General features: G+C 37.9%; 1 protein-coding gene across 1 annotated transcript in view; it reads right to left on the bottom strand.

The window, feature by feature from the left end:
• The window catches only part of KLHL2 (kelch-like family member 2), a 75811-nt gene that overhangs the window by 34972 nt on the left and 16743 nt on the right, over nucleotides 1-24096 (bottom strand). The window contains exon 4 of the mRNA XM_012724913.1: nucleotides 18819-18940. Within this exon, the coding sequence (XP_012580367.1) occupies nucleotides 18819-18940 (122 nt within the window). The remainder of the gene's footprint in view (nucleotides 1-18818; nucleotides 18941-24096) is intronic.

Here is a 24096-nt window from a genome sequence, read left to right as displayed (position 1 = left end):
TGTGTGCCATCTGTCAAAGATTTCTTTTTGATGACAAGAATATGAACAATCAGATGATTTTAGATTAATGGTTATTTTTATGAACATAAAAAATTTTTCTTGGGCCTCTATGGTGGCCTAGGGGTTAAGTCTGTGCTATCATTGCTATTGCCTGAGTTTGCCCCTGGCCAGGAAACTAATCTACATATGGCGCAGCAGACCTCTCCTGTCTTGCCATGGCTCCCCTCAGCAGTGTATTTTAGTAGATCCACTGCTCTGCTCCCACTCAATCTCTGGTGAATCCTTTCAATCCCCACATATCTGGTCTGTACCCCAGTTCTTTTTTTTTCATTCATATTTTGCTAGGGTGCTATGGTTCTGTGAAAATGCTTTTTAGTCTTCCTCCCCACACCTACCACCCCTCCCCCATTGGAATATTTCATGAGTGTCAGTGATTTGTGGTGAAAAGTGAGCCCAGAGGAACAAGATACCACAACAAAGCCTCATTTTGATATTTTCTATCAAAATAACACAACAGTTTTCCTTGAGGGGCTGAACAATTTTAAATTCAAGAGTCTCTAATACATGTAGATGTTTCTTCTAAAATCTAACATATGCACTAAAAAGGAAAACACAGGAAGTAATTGATCCTAACAACTTTTTAATCTGTATTTTTATTTGAATAAGTCCAAGAAATCTTGCATTAATTATAGGTTATTCTATGAGATTTAACCAGTATCTCTACTATAAATACTATATCTAACATGACAAATGCTTTTCAAATAGGTCAACAATGGAAACATTTTTCCATGTAAGTGAATTAGCATAGTGCTATGTTAAGGACCATATTTGAAAGTTAAATTATGGAGGAAAACTTCATTTAAAAGAAGTTCCTTTTATAAAGTCAGAAGAAGAAAATAAAAATAAAAAAACTCAGCTATTAGTTTTAGAGATCACACTGACTTTAAAAAAAAAAAGTAAAACCTAAATTCCTCCAGGAATTGGCTTTTATACATGCAGGGCTGTAGTGCAAGGAGAAAAGAGAAAGAGTGGTTCTGAATATCTTTTTACAACGTTCCTACTTTAAGAAGTACGCGATCCTAACTGTGAAAGAGAAGGAGTGTATTCATGTCTCTCTGTAACGCAAACTACTATATTTCCTTTAAGGAGTCACAGAAGCATCAACTCTCAGCAATAAAGACTCCATGTGTACACGCATGAACACAACCACATAGCAGCCTGGAGTGGGTTCTAATTCCTGCGTCGTGATGATGTGAGGCCCTGTGCTATGCACTTGTCAGTAAAGTAAAGTAGGACACAGTGTTTTAATCCAATTCCACAAATTATATTAGTTTTATCTAAAAAAATTTGAATGTCCAGAGATAATTCTTTTTCCTTTTCAACTTAAGAAAAGTAAAGTACAAACACTGCAGCGATAACCAAATATTTTGCATAATATGGATTGGGTTTGTTATGGAATGCATCTCCAAGGAAGGCTCTAGTTTGTTGATAATTTGCAAATTGGAGGTTTTTCTACATTGGTATAATTGTGCTCTAAAGCAATGTAAAATACATTCCAAGATGCTTAACAGTGCAGCCATTTAATTCAGCAAATACATGTGGTTAAGAAAGTGGTCTTCGGAGTAAGATTCAATCTCTGTGAAATTTGCACAAATAGTAATAATCACCCATCTAATCAGCATTTTCCTAGAGACAACATGGTGTTGTAAAGTCATATTCAAATTACCTGATAATATAAAAAGATGGGGAGGCTTGGAGGAAAAATGTGGTTGAGGAGACAGGTTTGCTCATGCATTGCTGGTGGGGAACATACCAACTCAGCCTGCATGAAGAGAAACTGGGCTATTTCAGTCAACGTCACACCTCCCCCAACCCCGCAATTGCACCTACCGATACACTAACACATGCATAAGATCTCATGTGTAGAGAACACTTAGTAGAGCATTAGTGTGGCTAACAGCAGAAGTTAGAAAAGGCCTGAATGGTCATAAGGAGACTGGCTAAATAACTATTATTATCCATTCCATGGATATTTTGAGTCATTCCAAAAAATGAGAAAATATACAAGTGGAACAATTTCCAAGATACATCTTTAAATGAAAAAAATCAGTGTCCAGTTCAAACTATGCCAAGATACATAAGCACCCACACTTTTATACATATCCACCTTAAAAATAAAGCTATACAGCTGGCTTTGAAAATTTTTATTTTGCCTCACTGACATCAACTTCATCACTATTAAGTCTAGATGTATCTTGTCAGGGGGCTGAAATTCATAAAGCTGAATAACTTTGTATCTGGAAAGGATATAGCAAGTCACATAAATCAAGGGCAAAGTGACTAGAGATAAACATGTAATTTTTGTATTGATAGCAATAATGAGTAGTTCCATACTTGACAAATACATATTCAACATACCTTAAATGAATCAAATGTATAAAACAAACTTACTCATATTTTCCTTTGTGAGGAAGCCTTTAAAAACACCTTGGCTTTGTAATGTGATTTTACTAGAACTAAACTTCAATGGCTCAAAATTCTGTATTAACTACACACAGCTTTAAAAACAATTAACTAACCCAGGCTTACTAACATGACCCCTGGTGACCATCAGTCACTCATGAAGAGAGCAGTAAAGTAGCCAAAGACACAACAACTTCCTAGATTACTCAGTCTACTCATCAGATAGCCCATTTAATATAAAATGAGTGTAAATGTTTCCATTTTCAGAGCACCAATATCTCACAAGGAACCAACAGCCTGAGAGGAGTGTGTCAGGATGAAGTCACACCTCCCAACTGGTCTGGTGAAGAAACAGATCTGGAGAGGACAAAACATTTGATCAGGTTACAGAGCTGGTCAATAAAAATCTAGGGATGTACTGAGATTTGCCAATTTCTAACCCTACAATATTGTTCTTTTCAAAGAAGAAGAATAAAGTCAGCAACCACTTCAGCAATGCAGCCTGGAGTGGGTTCTAATTCCTGCGTCGTGATGATGTGAGGCCCTGTGCTATGCACTCGTCAGTAAGATTGCATTACAGCCACTATACACAAGTGAATATAGAGGTTTTGAGAAGCTGAGTGACTGGTCCATGATCACAACACCTCGAGTGGGCCAGGTAGAATCTGCTATGAGAGTAGTATTAACTGAAGCATAATGCTTTTAGATGGCAAACAGGAAAACATGATAATAGTAATGAATATGTTTTTAAAGTTACCTTCTATTTGCTTCAATAATGAGTCAATGTAGAGAAAACTATTTAGAAGAAAACAATATCAGTAGTACACAATACAGCAAAATAATGAAGGTGGCACACAAATTACTGAACTTTGGAAAGTCCAGATTTGGGAGACCAGATTTAGTATTCCAACCTTTTAATATTTGATATCACTCTGACTCTTCTGGTTTTTCCATATTATTCAAAAGGAAAAATGTGCTTTCATCTGTGGATACCATGATTGTGTGGCTTATTTTCTACAAAGTAGGCACTAACTACTATTAGTAACAAATGTGAGAAGCTTCTAAGAATGTAAAAATGTAGTATCTTCATTTGCTACTTAGATCACAATAATATTGTGGGCATTGTAATGAAGAGGTCTGCAGAATATTTATGTCTTTAAAATTAATTTTTCCGAGCTCTCTACAGTCAATGGGAAACTGAATAGTGCTGCTTCTTATATGAAGTAGAATTATATTGATATAATAAACTTCTAGCCACACACATTATGACCTAATGAAAATTTCATTTTCCATCAATTTCCATATGCACCCCTAATATTAATGCTGAATGATAAAAAGAACCCTTAGGCACTCAAAAATACTGAAATAGATCCCAAAACATCAAATAAAAGGTAGTTATATTTGTTATGTATTCTGCACACAGGCATGTATTTATTCTAAGAATCTAAAAGTAACTCATATATATATATATATAGTGTGTATATTGAGAAAGGGCCGCATTCCAAAAACTAAAATAAGTCTGTCTCTCAGGTATATAAATCCACAGAAAATAATGAAAAAAGTAGGCAGTTTGTCTTGGGGGGTCCTATAATAATGTAAACTGTAAAAAGAACTATATATTCTGGCAAGGAGCTCATGAGCCCTTGGCATTTCCTAAGTGAAGCGAGTGCAAAAGTGATGACTTATGTTAATGAGTCACTTTTGGAGAGCACCTACAAATGGGGCTGGTTGTCAGAACATGATTGGGAGACTGGAACTTTCAATCCCATTCACTTGACTTTCTCAGTTCAACCACCAAAGATCAATCAGTTATCAGCCATGCCTTTGTAATGAAACCTCCCAAAAACGCCAACGGATAGGATTTGGTTTCATGAATATTGGGAAGAATGAAGCTTTCAGAGAGCCCATAAGACTCCATGTTCCACCCCCACGCCTTGCCCTTACTATTCCGCAGTTGCACCTTTTCCAATAAAGTGGTAAAAGTAAGCTTCTTAGTTCTATGAGTCAATCTAGAACTAATAGAACCCAAGGAAAGCAATGTAGTAATCTCTATCAGGTCAGTCAGAAGTGTAGGTGACAAACTGGGCTTGTCAATGTGATCATTTCATGTCAGAGGAGAAAGTCTATGGCACTGAGTCCTTAACCTCTGGGGTCTGATGGGCAGTGTCGTAAATAAATTGAACAAATGGTAAGACACCCAGTCAGTGTACAAGAGTTGCTTGCTGTGTGAGGGACATCCCCGTGTGCTGGCAGTAGAATGGGAACCGCTCCTTTATGCGATGCCTCCTCATTTGCTTCTTTAGTTCTTAGATTTCATCATCCCTGAGTTTCTCCACTCAGACCGCTTGTTCTGTCCATGCAGGTTACCACGAACAGCTTTACTTCAGTTCATTTTATCACTGCTAGAATTGGCAGCATATATTTGTTCCCATGTTTAATGTCTCTCTCCCTGCAAAGAAATCTAGTTCTAGAATAGCAAGGCCATGCCAGTTTTACCTTCTGTTTTTTTCCTCACATACTAAAAGAATATCTAGTTGCCTAATAAATGAGTCAGCCTGAATGTCCAAAATTTGTTACTCTCTTGGGTATTAGTATTTAAAAACAAGACATAACTTTGGATCTCCTTTGGCCCAGAAATACAAAGTCTATTTCTAGAACATATCTAGCACATTTTAGAGTTGGGGACTCGTGTCTGCTTATACATCTTCTTAGTCTCACTTCCTGCTCAAGTTAGCGCTGCAGCAACTTGGTCAGAGCAGGCTTTGCTCATCTATGTAGAAATGTAACTAAAGCTGCTTTACCTCACTCCTAAGTACCTATGGCTCCTACCTGGGAATGCACTGGGAATTCACACCTGCACAATTTGGGAGCACAGAAGAAATAATAATGCTGTGGGCCCCCATAAGCAATGGAGAATGGTCCAAAGGAGAGGATGGATAAATGTTTCCCTTTGTCTCCCTCAAGCAGATCATATTGCAACACATTTCATAAGGTTTCTCAAATGCCTTGTCAACATGCACACTGAGCTGTGACCAGATCCAGAGCACATTTCTGTATTCATTTTCTTATCTAGTACGTTTTGAATTGGCTTTCCCGCCTTTACAATTCAAACTCACTCACTGTTGCTCCCTTGGGTCACTTTCTAAATAAGCTAAGTGCTGTCTAGAAAATCAAAACTTGAAAAGGACTATTTAAATGTCCTATTACAAGAGATAGACAGGGAAGTAAAGTCCATATTATCAATAAAATTAATACTTTTAAATATTAAAGGAGATCAATATTTACAAATATGGAAAAATCTTCCTAATGTATTTAGTACAAAAAGTTAATTTCAAAACACCGCATACAGTCCAGTACCCTTTTTGGTGACTATACACAGATTTAAACAGACACGATATTAAAGAAATGCACAACTGTTATCATCTCCCATTAATGGTAGTAAAGCTTACTATTTACTTCTTTTTATTTCTTTTCTAAAAGTTAGTGTATCGTTTAAATTGTCTGTAATGAACATGTATCCTTGAAATGGTCATATATTATTTAAAAGAAAGTCAGGGAAAAGCATGTAAAGGAAAGCCTTTCTGGATCTCTGTAGCCAGTCACTGTAGCAATGGGTAAGAGGCACTATTTATTTACTATCGTCCACCAGGGACTACTTGTATGCACCGTCCTCTGAGTACCCTGAGCTTCAAAAGCCTTGATCATCACTTTAGTGTTTTGTAAAGCACTAAGGAGTCTCTACATGTTATTCTTCGTGTTCTACATGTCAATAGCAGTATCTTTAAGAGTTTGGAGAGAAACATGATCAGCTCATTAAATAAATTTCAAAAGCTATCATTTTGTTAAACATAAAAGAAGTACCTTCTGCTAGAAAGGATTATTTCCAACAGATGGAGACACATTAAAAGTCTACACATTTTATACAGTGGAGACATTTTCTGCAATGAACAAAGAACTGGGAGAAACCTACTGCTGACTAGTGAAAACAAGTAAAACACAAGTCAGGGCCGACCACGAGCCAAACAACTGGCATTGTATGACACTCTCGCACCAGCTGCACATTTTAAAGTAAGATGCTTTCATCCTGCTTCATGTTGTTTGACAAGCCAAATTACAGATAAGATGTTTTGCTCAGACAAGTATACTCCTTCTGCCTGGCTATTAGGATCTGTAGTTTATTTTCAGCTAAGGCACATACTCCATAGGCAGAAATAATTTATGTAGTAAACCTTTTAAACCCCAAATCATTAGCACTGTGGTTATCAGGAGAGATTACCAAGGGGGTCTCACTGTTCTTTCTGTAAGATTTCCAGATGTCTATGAAAACATGAAACTCTCAGATCAGTCAACTTTAATTTCACAGTGAGCACCTGCTATGAAAGAATACTTTTATTAATGTTCCATCTACTTTATATTCATGTCAGAAGCATCAAGAAATCTGCAAGCCAGGAATGACATGAAAACAAAGGGCAGGTATCCAAAGGGCATGCATGGACAGAAGAAATTGTCCCCCAACTTAAAGAAGTGATATGTTGTAGGATTGTGAGGGAAAAAAAGTCTCATTATAGGGCCCTCTCTGGTGGTGCAGCCGGTTAAAACACGGCACTAAGAAACTAAAGCCGCTTCAGCATGAGTTTGATCCCCTGCCCCGGAGGTGACCCAAATGGCGCAGCAAACCTCTCCTGACCCGCCCACTGCTCCCCTCAGTAGGGTACTTCATCAATCTGCCTGTTCTGCCTCTCACTCTGTCTCTGGTGAATCCTCTCATCGCCCCTGAGCCTCTGGCCTGTACCCTATCTCTGTGCATAAATAAATCTTAAAAAAAAAAAAGTCTTATTATAAAAAAAGAATTTTAAAATAAGTCTCATTATAAAACATAATCTATAACTTTCATCAGCATATATCTTCTAAAATCTGCATTTAGTTCCCAACTTGTTCCACAGTTAACTTCTTCAACTGGTTATTTCACTACACATGTACTCATAGAAAGAGAGTTATTAATGGTTCTAAGTGACAGTTATCAATGAATACACTACCACTACTTGACTATGATGACCTCAGGGGGTCCCAGGTGCAAGAAATAAGTGAGCAGAAAGTTTCCTTCCTCTTTGTGGAATGAACAGCTGGAGCAGTGCAGAGTTTTGGAATAGAGGGTGTTCACCTTTGCATTCTGCCACCTCATTCACATTACTGCACCTCAAAGCCTCTCACAGTCAGTCCTCAGTTCTGTGCCCCTAGGAAGCATCTTATGAAATCACACTGATGGCTAAGAATTCCAGACTCTTCAGGACAAAACCTTTCCCAGAGTTGACTCGTATGCAGACTACATGTGTAACTGATGGAATTTCTAGTGGTACAACAGATGGAAGCAAAGCAAAGGTATCAACAGAATGACAGAAGAGATTGGGAAGCAATGGAAACTGCTTTTTCCATTATTTTTAACTTAAATTTTCTCTAAAAGCTCCAATTTATTCAACTCAAATGTATAAATGAAACAAATTATACCTGTTGTTGACAAAATTAAATGAATTAGTCAACCTTGTTACCCAACAAGGTGTCAGTTTGAACCTAACTCAAGACTTTTTTCCCTGAACAGAACTGTTCTACTCCGCACAACAGGTCAGAATTTTCTCTCTCCCTCAAGGATGTTCCATGTCAGATCGTTCACAATAAGCAGAAGATTGCTTTTCTTTTTTTTGATCAAATATTTTCAAAGTAAAAAATAAAATCAAGGCAATTTGGAGGAGCAACACATGCAAACATCGGGAATGTATAGATATCCCATAAATTATAAAACAAATAAATAAAATTATAAAATAAATATAAATTAAAACAATGAGACAGCCCATTTTATATAGTTTTTAAAAGCAACATACATTCAGGTCAAGATACAGTTAGTCTTGGCCTGTGGCATGTCAACTGTCTTAGAAAGCAAATAGGCAACATTCACCAAGAGCGACCAAAATATAAAAGTTTAAAGTCTTTGATGCTGGAAGTATATTTCTGGCAATATACCCTGAGAAAACAGTCCAAAAATGGCATAGGCTATATCATTAATTTTACTTTGGCACTACTTATATGAAACAGAAAAACAGAAACAGCTAAAGATTTAATGATACGACAATTAAGTAAATTATGTGAAACCCACATAATAAAATATAATCAATGACAAGGAGGTTAATATTTAAAAATAACCTATTCCTAAAATATTTGCATTTACTCATAAAATAAAGACACATACTCTAACCACAATCATACTAGGAAAAACTTAATGGACATGAAGTTTCTTGATTTCAGGGAATCTGGTCAGTTAAGACAATGCTGACAGAATCAAAAGAACAAACTACCAAAGAGTTCCACACAATTTACAGTGCACGTGAGTAGAGAAAGTGGGCCAGCGGTCTTTTTAGTAGTGGATCGGCTCCCTGCCCTATCTGTTAGTTCCACAGCTGGTAACACTGGCCTTCCATCCAATCTTATCTCTAGTCAAAGAGAACATCTAGCCCCTACCAGGGCACTCGGGAGGGACCAAGCCAGCGCAAATGTGACCCTGCACAGTGCAATACTTTGTCTCAGAGCCTGTTCCAGTCCCTCAGCCTCCTGCTACCTCTAACAGTGCCTGCTGTCTACTGGGCATCAGTAAACTGGTCATTCTTCCTTTACTGTGCATCAACCAGTTCTCCCAGAGGCTGATGTCCTCCCTTCAGGGCCTGCCCAGATGTGGTGTGCTTTCCCCAAGTTCCTCTTCTCCTGCAGGACCTCCTGCCTGGGGCTTCGTTCACCACACAGGGCTTGCCTATCTTAGTGGGCATTCATTTGGTATTTAACAGATACTTATCAAGCACCTAGTAAATATCAATCTTTAGTCTAGGTTCTAAGAACATGAGCACTGAACAGAGCAGGTCCTATGCCAGGATTCTGGAGCCTAGCTCCTTATGGGAGCACTTACATTTAGTAGTTTCTATCATTCCAGCACTTAAGGTGACCTTCAGAGCTCAAAGTCTAAAATACACAGGCACTGAAGGATAGAGAAGCTGTAGACATCAATCCCCTACTGTTGTTATGTTCCTATAAAGCCTCAGGGGCAGAACAGAGTTTGTATTTACAGAATGGAGAATGGCGAACAGTCCGCACACTCCAGAGTCAGTGAACTGTGGGCCCGAATCCTGGATATAGTCCAAGAACTGTGTGGCTGGAGAAAACCACTCAGCCCCTACGAAATACCCTCTGGGCCCTCCCTGGTGGCACAACAGGTTAAAGCACAGCACTAAGAAGCTAAAGCCACTTTAGCATGAGTTCGATCCCTGGCCCTGGAGGTGACCCACATGGTGCTGCAGACCTCTCTTGACCTGCCCGCTACTCCCCATCAGCAGTGTACTTTGTCAGTCTGCCTGTTCTGACCCCCACTCGTCTCTGGTGAATCCTCTCACCACCCCCACACCTCTGACCTGTACTCCAGTTCTGTATGCATAAATAAAATCTTTAAGGAAAAAAAAAAACACCCTCTGTACACTAGGTTGTAAACATCCCATAGGGTCAAGACTTAGCAAAGTAACCATCGCTTAAGGTAGGAAGCTTCTTCCTCACTATAAATGTTTGTATTCTATTTCTATTGTCAGTGATCAGAATAATCCATTTTAATCTCCTCCCCTTAAGTTCTTCCCCTCTAAAATAACTAAATCAAAAACATGACTGCTAATCTCTACTACCTAAACATGCATTTTACTCTTTTAAATCAAAATTCCCTTTTGTATTTACACAAGGTCTTCTAGGATTCTTCTTTCCACAACCTCAGAATTTCATGAGTAACTAAAGAATAGTCTGAGATGGTACAACAGCACTGACTCCATATCCATCTTCCAAAAACAGAACTCACAGTAGGTAGGCTAGGTTACTGAGGCTGCGTTATCAACCCACCATCTAAAAAAGAAACAAGGGACCAAAACAAATATTAAGTAGGCCTCAAAAATACTTAAAAATAAACAAGTTTAAGGGATCAAGATTACCTGTGAACTCCAATCTTGGAGTCCAAGATTAAGGAACCCAAATATGTAAGTCCATTTCTACAACGGACTAATGACACCTTGGTTTTTCAAAAGAACCACATCTGCTACTTTACAACAGTGGATGTTAACTGCCAGATACTATTATCAAAGCAATTTCTCTTGGTTGTCTCTTTCTGTGGCAGTTGTCCCGAGGATCAGGGGGAAGCAATAGCCTCGTCAGTACTGCAGATCACCAAGTTTATGACACTGAGTTTTTTCCAAGGTTAAAGAAACAATTTGTAATTTTTTTTAAGATTTATTTATTTATGCATATAGAACTGGAGTACAGGCTAGAGGTGCAGGGTGATGAGAAGATTCACCAGAGACAGAGTGGGGAGCAGAACAGGCAGATTGACTGAAATACACTGCTAAGGGGAGCAGCGGGCAGGTCAGGAGAGGTCTGCCATACCATGTGGGTCACCTCCCTGGCCAGGGATCGAACTCATGCTGCAGTGGCTGTGGATAGCTACAGAGTGCTGTGCTTTAACCCACTGAGCCACCAGGGAGGGCCCCAATTTGTAATTTTTAAAGACCTTTTTGTTTTCTTAAATACAATGTTTAAATTAAAACTCTCTCACATAAATGTCATACTCTTACTCCCTGGACAAAGAGCTCTTATATTTTCTCTTTCCAACTGAGTCTGTAATTCAATATTTACACCCCATCTCCAACTTTGTTTCTCAAAGCCTAGACCTGACATGAAAAAGAAATTATAAAATCAAATTATTACTGGAGAATAAAAGATAAAGGTAAAAGAAATACATGATAGGAAAGCATGATCAGAAAAAAAAAAACATACACTTTGTAGGCAATTAAACAACTTCATCTGTCTTACCAATACCCTCTCCCTGACTCCATCTAGATCTTAATTATAATATTTGCTTGCAATATTTCTTATCAAAATGCTTTAAGTCTTCATCATAATAACCAAAAATACATGCCTATTAACCTGCTAAAATGCAGTAAATAAGTACAGTGGAATACTTTGCAACACTTAGGAACAAGCCAGAAAAATAATATGCAAGATAGATGAATCTCACAAACATTATGCTGCATCTAAGAAGCCAGCCTCAAAAGAATACGTTCTGAATAATTCTATGTATATGAAGTTCAAGAACAAGAGAAACCAATCTGTTGTAATAGAAATCATATTAGTTGATGCTTTGAGGTGGTCATGTGTGAGAGATTTATTGGGAAGAAACTTAAAAGTTATTAATGCTCAGCACTTTGATCTGGGTATGCATCAACAGATATACACAGCTTTTATTAAAACTTAGCAAACTGAACAGTTGAGATTTATGTTATGTAAATTATAGTGCACTGAGGGAAACAAACTAGTGCTTTAAAACTACACTAATAGGAAAAAAAAAAAACTACACTAAGAGGTTAACCTGAGGTCAATAGAAGGAATTTATAAATTATGGGGGGAAAAATTTTAATAGAAAATAATTCCGACAGAATACAAAATAAAACAGTAAGCAAAAAAAGTGTATGTATATAACCATATTTTTGTGCCAGTATTTGTAAGGTTAATTTCAGAGAGCAACTGCTGAATATAGTAGTGATATGGCTATATTATATTTCACAGAGAAATTAGGTTTTCATATATAGATATACAGATATAGATATAGATGTATCTCCTGGGGAACTACACTTAAAGCAGATGATCAAAAGCACGTTAATTTTACTAACCTAACAATGGGACTAAGCTATACAGGTCCAAAAGATAATAACTTTTTTTTTTTTTTAAGATTTATTTATTCATACAGAACTGGGGTACAGGCCAGAGATGTGGAGGGTGAGAGGATTCACCAGGGACAGGGTGGGGAGCAGAACAGGCAGATCGACGAAGTACACTGCTGAGGGGAGCAGCGGGCGGTCAGGAGAGGTCTGACACGCCATGTGCTCACCTATGGGGCAGGCGGGGATCGAACTCATGCGGAAGTGGCTTAAGCTTCTCAGTGCAGTGCTTTAACCCGCTGCACCACCAGGGAGAGCCCAGATAATAACCTTTTTTTTTCAAATTGTACATCAATTATTCTAGGGCCTATAAAATCCTGGCTGATCTCAAACAGAATACGCCAGAACCACAGATGATTAACAACTCTATATTCCAAACTGGTTTGGAGGGACTGTAAACATCAGCAACAGACGTGACAAAATTCTGTCCTCTCACAAGTTCAAACCCAAACAGCCTGAGGAAAGATCAATGATCAAGAAAAATTAATCTAATGAAGACTTTGATGTATTTGTAACTTTTCTCATCCTTGCTCGAAATTACTACCACACTTTCATAAGATGCTAGGTCAGGATAGAGTCATTTTTTTCATTCATCAAGATAAATACCTTTTATATATACCACACGTGAAGCTATTTAAAACATAAATCACAAAATGACTCAACTGTGTGGACATCTTCAAAGATTGTATATTTAATACCATGAAGCCATAACAAGTAACCTAATTACTAATGTTTCTGGAGTACCTTGCTTTCATCAAATAAGAAGTTAAACACTTCCAAGTTTGATGTCCATCTAGTTTTATAAGATATTCTTATAATAAAGCGTCTAGATTTTCTCAAGCTAGCTGACCTCCAATAATAACGTTTTCCATATTAAACTTTAAATAATAAGCTTTCATCTGTTCTGTACTCTTAATTTATACAGAATAAAAATAATATAACTGTCATGAGTGGAGTATGGATATTCTGCTTAGTCAAGTTTCTGATTAAAATTATCAAGATTATCAAGTTCAGACTTAAAATATAACACAATTAACTTTAAAACTCCATTGTATATAATTAAAAGTTATAGAAATTATTAATACAAAAGCAGTTCACCATTTTTTGTGCCTCTGGATAATAATAAAAAAAACTAAAATTATCATTATTCTGGTAACATAGTAAAATACTGGAGCTTAACAGCTTTCTGGACTTTAGAATATTGGTAAATTCACTCTTTTGATGGGATTTCCCATTTTCACTAGGTATTTTAACATTTTGTTTTTGTGCTAAGATTCAATATGTGCTTTCTAAGCCAGGTCTACCAAATCCTTTACTCTCTAAGGGCTTACTGGGTCTCATAAGAGGAACAGAACAGGCAAAGAAAACCAGTAAGCCTTCACAGACTCTGCTGAGAGAAATACACTTCTCATCCAGCCACCATGTTTGTCAAGCCAACGGAAAAGACAGTTATAAATCAAAGACATAAAACTACAGTCACATCACAGTGCTATCTCTAAATGACTCCAAATACAAAAGACTATTTGGGTGGCATAAATCTAGAAGAAATTAAGAACCTTTTTTGGGTGGGGTGTTGGGTTCAGAGGTGAGGGTCACAATTACAGATCCTGATTCAAAAAATATAAAAAATGAGAAAAAGGTTGTATGAATTAAATTTTACCCAGTGTTTCCAAGCAATTTCAGTAAGTTCTTCTCTTCCTCATGACTTAGTCTTTTTACTACTGCTCCATTTCTTATTTCTGCTTAACATTCACAGAGGACTTTGGTATTTCTATGAGATGTCAAGCACTAACCTTATTTAACAACTAAAAAACAAACAAACAAACAAACAAAACCAGACAGCAGGGTAAGTGTCTTACGGCCATTCTTGAAGTTAATGGTAAATTCAAGATTTGAGCTCTAAATTCTAATACAATAATTAGTCAGTGTCTATTGGTCTATGAAGTTTTCTAGCAAAGAGCCAGTCTAAGTCCTTATTATTTTCTGAGTTGTTCAGCAGTAATTTAAATATGCAGCACTCTACACTTAATTTAAATGATAAAATTGCTCTGTAGATGTTTTTTGCTCATCTTGAAGATAATAAGCCTTCTAGTGAGTTCCTTTGGTACTTGGGCAACTTCTGAATGTGTGGCTGATAATGGACTATAGTCACCCGGACTTGAATTTCATGCTCAACATTACATCACAATGACTGAAACACCACCTGGCACATAATAGATGCTTTACAAATCTTTAAAGAACTATTATTGAAAATTAGAATTCATCAGGATCAATACTAGAAGTGGGAAAATGGGCAAGCTCAACAGCTTAGAAGTAGGCAAGAACACGTCACACACAAAAGCAGAATGATATTAATTCTTTCCTGGTCTAACTGTAGATTTTAAAAGTCTTGGACTTTCAAGTTCAGTCCAATTCAGTCCTAAACTAATCCTGATCAAGCACACAAAGTTTATTTATTAGGAACCTAATAGGTATCTATGGTTTGTGTTGCCCTAAAATGCTGTGTGTTCCCCCAAATATGTACATGCTTATCAAGCCATAGTGTGAACTGTACAGGAACAACGGACTAAGCATGGCCCCAGATCCTGTAGGTTTTCTGTCTAGTTTTCTCAAGGGGATACAGACTCAACAACCTCAAATTTACTTGGGCTGTGGTTATTACAATTGCAAAGACTTTACCAAAATTCTTTCCAGACAAGCTAGAACAAAGCAGCTGTAGACCTGCAACACTATAGGCCTAACAGCAAGCACCACCACCACGAGACTCCTCCTGCTACGCACTAAAGCAGCGCCTCATATAGACATGAATTTGTCCCTCATCTTTGACAGCATGTAACCTCAGTTTAAAAGCCATTTGAGTGCCTGTTCTCCCAGATGGGCGCCTCTATTTTCTGGCTCAAGGCTCAATCTCAGTAAGACCTTTAGTGAGGTCCTAGCATATCCCATCTTTACATAAACCTGTATTGTATAAGAAAGAAAAGAATCATTACTCTTTTACAGATAAGAAAATGAGAGTCAGAGAAGTTCAGAAACTTAGACAAAATCACATGGTATTAAGCTGGCAAGGCAAGATTCAAATCCAGGCAAAGTCTACATTTCATTTATTCTGCTTTGTTCATTTTTCAGCATCAGAACCTGGCACAGAGCCATGTACTTAGCAGGTACTCCATCGATGTCTGTTTAACTGACAGAGTAGCTTCAATATCCATTTTTTAAACAAATACCCACCCAATTGGAATCTCATTTCAATGTTAATCTACACAATGCAGAAATATATACAGCAAAACCACCATTTACCAATCTCCCTCCACCCACTCACATGATTAACCAACTCTTCTCATGGCCTCTGTACTAAAACAGTTGCCCCTTGAATATCTTGGGCGCTGCTGGTGCCAACACCACACGCTCTACAGTTGAAAATCCATGTTTCACTCTAAAAACTTAATTACCAATAGCCTGTTGTTGACTAGAAGCCTTACTGATACCATAACATTTTTTAATATTATACCTATTGTTGTTATATTCTTTTAAAGCTGGGAAAACTATATTAAGAAAATCTTAAGAAAGAGAAAATGCATTTACAGTATTTTTGAGTGCTCCGTGTTCAAGGAACATTTACATATTTGTTCGGGGGCGGGGGAGAAATCACATTTCTTAAGTGTCCCTGTACAATTCAAACCCACGTTTTTCAAAGTTCATCTGAACTTGGACACTTCTGCCCCTCCTGCTTAGCTGCATTTTATCAATTCATACATGTCAGATCTAAATCTGTTCAAATGTACAAATCATGACATTTGTACTTGTTACTGAAATTACATAGTTTAAGTAAATAAATGTAATCCAATGAAATGTGAGAGTGAAAAGAGAGCTGTTTCTATAAAATCTAAGTTGACTGCTCTAGAATGAGCTGATCAGTATGTTGCTTTGTGCGGATTTTTTTTTTATCAAATTAGACGTGAGAAGAATGAAAGAGAAATTACATAATTTGATGATAAGTGTACCGAGATTTCTTCTCAACTGTCTTGCAGTACTTAACAAAAACTGGAAAAGTTCTTGCAGTACTTAACAAAAACTGGAAAAGCATAGGTGATGCATCATTCTGGGTGATATATGCACCAGAGCAGCATGGCTCTCCCATCAGCTGACCATATCTGTTTTCCAACAAAGCATAATTGTACAGTTAAATGGCAAAAAGGAATAAAAGATTAATAACTGTCCTTTATTATTAGAACAATTATAAAAGGATGTCCCCCTGACAAGAGATTTGATTCTAGGTCTAATGAGAAAATAGACCCACAGCAATACCCATCTGGATTAGAGAGCTTTGGCTCCAATGTCAGCGTCTTCAAGGCAGATGCACTCAGAGCAGGGTTTCTAGCTAGAACCATTGAAAATTTTAATTCAACATTAACAAAATACCAGATACTTCTACTCTACCACTCATTTTCAGAAGATTTAAAAAGTATAGGTTCACAAAAACACACAAAACAGAAGCAGGAAATTTTATGTATCTTGACAGGCAAATCCTTATTTTGTATTTCATTGAAAAATATCTGTTATGAAAAAGGAAGCTTATTTTAGTCAATTTTATCTCTAAACTGCCTCTTCCAAAAGAGTATTTTTCGATGGAATATAAAATAAGATTTTACATACCAAGACACCTCTATGTAAAGAGAAATCCTCTTGCAAAATAACAAGAACATATGTAAAATGGTAAGCATTAATAAGCGTGCCAAAAACAACGCTTTGCCTTCCTATGAAAGCTGAGCAATAGACAGAAACAGTAAATGAGCTCGACAAGAGGTTTTCTGAAAGGCTGTGATGACTAATATCTCAGGACTGGAGTGTGATTGTTATTATAAAAAACCTGACAGGCATTCTCCCTGTTCCTCACAGGCCAATGTCTCTACCCCAAAAATTACTACCAACAGCAGTCAAGGCTGAATTCACAGTCTACTCTATTAAACTTATATCATCTTTTGCAATTTCCCCCATGTGACCTACTATGAGAATCAAAAAACCAATCAGTAATTCATTTACTGAAGGTCAGTTACAGCACACAAAGAAGCCCATGTACTAAAATGAAAAAATGGTAAAAGAAACCCAAAGTAAGATCTTGTTGAAAATAATGCCACAGAATCCAGGAAATAGCCTACCTGCACAGAAAAAAGCAGAATGAGATGACAGGCAGGTACATCTCATGACACGCACCACTCTCGTTCACAGTAAAAAATGCTCACCTAGAATCTGATTCACATTTTTATACACAAGCCCAGTATCAACCAAGGGTTTTCAAATGCCTTCCTTCATGAATGGAACTTCCAAACAAAGGCTAATGAGGTCACTGGAGTCCTTAAGATTATTTCAAAACTAACAATCAATAACATGTCTCCAAATTAAAATATTCCATAGCATATTTCAACTATTATAATTACACGAGACAAAAGTCTAAACCCATGATATTTTATTTGAGCACGGACATGTTATATCTTATTTAATGAGTCAGTTCTAGTTCTTGCTTTGTTTTCAAAAATAAACAAAAGTAAATACAAACTTTAAATGACAATTTAACATGTCTATCAAAAAGAAAAATGTGTGTGTACTCTGGACCTACCAGTTACCTTTTGAAACACTGATTCCATTAACTTTTATAGAAATATGTTCATTTACTGCAGAATTTTTAGAAAGGTATAAAGTCACATATACTAACATTAGCGTATTTGTACCATGTATAAAGATTCCAAGCACTTTGTTCATTTAAAATAAAGCAATCTGCATAGATGAACAGGGACACATTTTTCTGTTTTAACAATGTGCATCTCTGTTCCTTAATAAGCAAATATTATCCAGCAAAAACATCATTTAATTGTGTGTGTGTATGCATGCGCGTGCATGTGAGTGCACAGAGAAGGGTCCGAAGGGGTCACATCAAACAGAAAAGAGTGGCTGCCCTCTGTGGGAAAGGGAAGTTGGCTGAAGATGTACATGGTAGGGTGGGCATAAAGGGAAGGGCAGTTTCAAAGAGGGACTTTTACTCTTTACTCCACGTATGTTTGTATTAAACATTTACACCACACATAAAACATCTGTTCTTCATAGACAGTAAGAGAGATGGTAGTGTCAAGTTTTAGCCAAACTCTGGAATCACTTATAGAGGAAGCTAAAGTCAAGTCTGCTGACAGTCAAAAACATCCTCTGGAAACTTTAACCTTCAAAGGAATAAAGATATGCTGTGGATCTGGGGGCAGCATCACTTAGCAGTTATAAATGAATATGACAGTGTTTTCACCAAAGAACAGACATCACTCAGAGAACTAAAGGAGTTGAATACAAAAGAACAGGAGATACATGTTACAATTTTTTTACTTTTTCCTCTTAACAACAACAAAAATACAAAAGATACTGAAATCAAAAGTATTATTTAAAAGATGTTATCATTCTAAATGCCTCTTAGAAATACTGCTTCAACAAACAAATTGCATTACCTGGTACAAAATGTACACTGTGTGGGCAGGTTCTTTTGATTAAAAAGCTGGCATGTATAAAGAACTGTGAGGTGTTTACTCTTACCTGTACATTTTCTTCTGTAACCTGAATTTCTGCGGTGTAAACATAATCAATTAGCATCCTCAGGGTCCAGCCATCTACCTCTTTTATTCTAACTCTCTTTGCACGGCTCTCACTCATCTCACCTAAAAGACAAAGAGGGGTTTGGGAGAGTAAGAAGTAGAACTGAGCACATGTTCGGACAACCATAAAATTACCTGAGATATAGGGACATATAAGCAGCCAAATGGTAGGGAAACAAAACTTCAATGAAAAACTAAAAGGGCATTCAAAAAAAAAAAAAATGTTACATGCTATAGGGAAAAACCCTTAGCAAAAAGTCTGGTTCCAGTATTAGGTTTTAGAGATAAAAGGGGAAAAAATGAGCCACTATCTGTCATCTAGCATCCCCAGTCAGAAACATGACACAATGGTAACAAGAGTTCTTGAAAGTTCATTTTATTTTTTTAGATACATAGGACTATCTGTGGCTGCAAACTAGCACAAATGCCTATGGGAATCCATAATTACACCAAATTCCTTTATAAACACAAATCCTGGGAGGAGAGAACTGGTGGTAATCTCTGATAAGAACTCAAAGGAAGTTTTCTTCTAAGAGCTAAAATATCTCTAGCAATACCCTGCAGTTTCTGGGAGGAGGGAGAGAGATCCCATAGGTATTACAAGGGAGACGTTAATAAGGCAGAGGTGCTGCTGCTGTGATAATAGGCAGAGTTACTACTGCTTTGTAACAGGAAGACAAGAGGTACGTATAGTACGTATATATCTGCTGCTACAGACTATCTTCCCCCTTGGAAAAAAGGAGTGGCAGGGGACTATGGAAAAATAATTCTTCAGTGCATCTGAAGCACCTCCTATCCTACTCTCTCTGGGTCTTGCAGATAGACAGGATTTGTATCACTGAAGCTCTTTTGGGACAAAAGTTAAGATACTGGTGATTTGCACTTGGACTTTAGGAGGCCACATTTCTGATTCATCAAAAGGTTCCCTGCAACATCCAAGCCCTATGGTACCAGCATGAAGCTACGTACCCAGCTATCAGAGTGCCCTTAGGATTTAGGCATGACTTAGCCTAGACAAAAACATGTCAAACATGCATATACGTATACATATAGAACCATATCTATATGGCTGGAAAACAATTAGTCCTCTGCCAAAAAAAAATTTTATATAATAATTCTAAGCTATTACTGTAAGATGAACTTTGCTAATTTATAGATTCCTTGTGTCATTTTTAATATGTTATTTCTCTCCCCCAGAAAATCACATCAACAAATTCAATTGCAATCATCTACTTGATCATATACCTTAGACTTGTTTTAGTGTTTACTTTTCAAGACAATTTACAAAAATAGACACAAAAACAAAGAGCTTGTCAGAGAATGCATTAACAGTTTAAAAATTGCAGTTACCTACTAGGAATCAAAATACACATTGAAGAGAGTTGCAAAAGTTATTTATACCTAATTCTAGTTTGTTACATATTACCTTAGTTCTTGCCCTTTGCTCTGTTCATGGAGGAAATCTTTAAACTGTAGTGTTTTTTTTTTTTTTTATGCATACAGAACAGGCCAGAGGTGCAGGCATGGTGAGAGGATTCACCAAGACAGAGTAGGGAGCAGAACAGGCAGATCAATAAAGCACACTGCTGAGGCGAGCAGCAGGCTGGTCAGGAGAGGTCTGCCGTGCCATGTAGGTCACCTCCCAGGCAGATGGGGATCGAACTCATGCTGAAGTGGCTTTAGTTTCCCAGGCTGTGCTTTAACTCGCTGCATCACCAGGGAGGGCCCTAAACTGTAGTTTTGTGAAATTTATTTTTGATTACATACTTTAAAAGACAGCCATGTGGGCCCTCCCTGGTGGTGCAGCAAGTTAAAGCACTGCACACTTCGTCGATCTGCCTGTTCTGCTCCCCACTCTGTCTCTGGTGAATCCTCTCACCCTCCGCATCTCCGGCCTGTACCCCAGTTCTGTACGAATAAATAAATCTTAAAAAAAAGACAGCCATGATACCACAGAGTACAGCTTGTATCATATTTACCTTTTCACGGTCTCTTTCCAGAGTACTATATGTCTATACTTTGATCATGCAAAACTCGAAACTGCACTAGATACCTGTACATATGTCACTGAAAACTTCCTCTGAGAGTCACCCTGGCCTTTTCCCTCTTCTTCACCACCTCTCCAATTTCATTATTCACCAAAGCCTGCAGAATTAAACTCTGACAGAGTTTGAGTCACTCCTCACCTCCTCAGCATCTCTCTGCCCTTGTGCCAGCGGGGCTACCAACACCACTACACCAACCTCTCATTTTTTTCCCTGCCTCTAAACTGACTGCACAGACCCGACAGTGGCACTAGGAAGCCAGGCATGCAAGCCTTCTAGGTCCCACCCGTGCTTTCCTGTCCAGGCTTGTCTCTCCTCCTTCACAGCCTTAAAATACATCAAGAAGGAACTTTTTGTAGCTACACACACACACACACACGCACATAAACACAATCAATTTCCTACCTCGATGCCTTTGCTGCTCTGTCCTCTCTGTGTCCCCAATCCCTTGTTCCCTGGGCTAATCCCCATGCATTCTTCAAGATGCTGCTGGAACCTGTCCTGGCTGCTTTTCCTGTTGGTGCCCATGTCTCACCCTGCACACACATAGGTACCTCCTGCAAATCCACTGACATAATCAACATTCTACCTAGTTCTTCCTACGTGACTCCTGAGCTCCCTGAGCACAGAAATGACATCTTCCTCTTCTGTATCCCATAATGCCTAACTGGCAGAGCTCCACTAATTCTGGTTGGATGGAAGAATGAAAAGGAAAATAAGGGTCAATTTAAAATGCAGCTGCTTTATTTAACATAATTTATAACATTAACATTGTCTTGTACATGGGTACTCTAGCAATGAAGCATTTGGTCAAGAAACAGTTGCTGAATGTCCATTATACACCCCAGGCTGAACTAAAACCACTTTTACTTCTGCCTCACCTCTACCTTTTTTTGAGAAACGAAATGAAATCACCCAAATCATTAAGGCTTATGGGTATATGTGTGGACAGAAACATTTTCATCTCAAAGACCTTTAATCACTACTTTTGAAGTCTAGCACAAACCAGTAACTTTAATCATTCTGAACTTTATCCTATAGCAAAAAGTGAACAGGTTTTAGAGAACAAACCCTAAGATCCACTTCAATTAAATTCTGTGATTCTAATTCTACTTATTGTTTAGCACATAAAGATACTTGAGGGGAAAGATCATAAAGGTATAATACAGCAGCTTTGACTATGCTGAAACTCTTAACTAGATGAAAAGACAAATATACTAATCCTTACATTACTCTCTAAGTTCCACTGTCATCTACTCTAATCATTATTGTCTTTTTGTTTGTTACTGAATGACAAAGAATCTACTGACACTCAGGTATTATCGTTCTGGCAAGTGGTGTCTAAGTCCCTGCCGCCATGCTCTATGGTAGGCACTGTCGCTCCTACCTCTACCACTAATCTACATCACCAAAGTAACTACACTCCCCACCCAGTTTTTGTTCAATTTAAGTAACAGGTGAAAATAGTTCCTTAGTTTCTAAGAGAGGGAAAGAAAAAAGACAACCCCCCTCCCTCAAGAAGTTAGGTCCACTTTGGAAGCAACTGGCATTTGGAGAGGAACATTTAATCTTAGGAGAAAATGGTTAATGAGGTTAGCAGAGAGGAGAGACAAAGGTAACAGATCCTGATGAAATTCTCCAAATCTAAAGATTCTGTGTATCTGATCTTGCCTAGTTCCCAGCTACCTCCCAGACAATGTATTTCCTTGCTATTTTAACCAGATGAAGTAGAGTTTTCTGTGTCACACAGTTGGAAACATGCAACATCCTATTTCATTTTCTTCACAACAGTTGTTGATATCAAAACTGACCACTTCCTTATGTGATTACTTTCTAACCTCCCCTCCCCTGCTCAAAAGAATCATAAGAATAGGCCTTTGTCTGTCCGGTAATCTCTATGGTCTAGCACACAGAAGATGCTCAATGAACATTCCTTGACAAATGGAAGCAGGCATTTCATGTACACAAAACCACATACAACTTGGGAAACATTTGACCCCTCAAATCATTCAAATGATAATCTACTTCTAATTTACCTTACTAAATCATGTTCAGTATGACAAAAGAAATCATCAAAAAACACAAAAGAAGAGCACAAACATTTCCCACTAGATATTAGAAAATTTAACCTATGGCCCCAAATATAGGCCTTGTATATATTTTGTTAAGAAACAGTTTTTTAAAGTACTATTTCTGAGGAAATTTTGAAACATCTCAAGCAGGAGTCCGACAACACAGCCTTGTTCTAAACAGGCCCAGATTTCACAGAGTAAAAGTCTGTGATTACCTCACAGAATTACTTTTCACCTCCCTTCTCTAAGTAAATACTTGTAACTATGATGAGTAACAGAATTTTTAGGTGATATAATTTGAATGAAAACTTCACCTACAGTTTATGGGAGACTGAAGATAAGTGCCAAGAAAGAACATCTGCACATTCCTCATTTCTTCAAAGGTGAGTCAAAGGAAAACCAAAGAAGAGTAAGGTATCACTGCAAACACTGCTGACTCTCCATTGGGTGACAGAATATCAACACACGCAGTGCACAATGGTGTGGAAGCATGCACAGGTATAATTTATTTTTTTAATGAGATTTTTTTATGATAATGTTTAATAGATTCCAGAACAAGAAAACAATGGACTCAGATTCTGGTCCAATCTTAAGTGAAAATGTGTACTCTATCTCACCTAGAAATTCCTAAATTTGGGCCCTCCCTAAAGGCGCAGTGGGTTAAAGCACAACATACCAAGCTAAAGACACTTTTGCAAGAGTTCGATTCCCGGCCAAGGAGGTGACCCACATGGTGCGGCAGACCTCTCCTGATCCACGGGCTGCTCCCCTCAGCAGTGTACTTCATCGATCAGCCTGTTCTGCTCCCTGCTCTCTCTCTGGTGAAGCCTCTCATTGCCCCTGCACCTCTGGTCTGTACCCGTTTGTATGCATAAATAAATAAATCTTTAAAAAAAAAAAAAAAAAACAGGCCCTCCCTGGTGGCGCAGCGGGTTAAAGCACTGCGCTGAGAAGCTAAAGCCACTTCCGCATGAGTTCAAATCCCGCCTGCCCCGGAGGAGACCACATGGCGAGGCAGACCTCTCCTGACCCGCCCACTGCTCCCCTCAGCAGTGTACTTCGTCCATCTGCCTGTTCTGCTCCCCGCTCTGTCTCTGGTGAA

Source organism: Condylura cristata, unplaced genomic scaffold (genome assembly GCF_000260355.1).
Source record: "Condylura cristata isolate star-nosed mole 26May11 unplaced genomic scaffold, ConCri1.0 scaffold00014, whole genome shotgun sequence".
In the NCBI taxonomy this organism is placed as follows: Eukaryota; Metazoa; Chordata; class Mammalia; order Eulipotyphla; family Talpidae; genus Condylura; species Condylura cristata.
The sequence above is the reverse complement of the archived record's forward strand: the minus strand, read 5'-3'. Positions and strand labels throughout refer to the sequence as shown.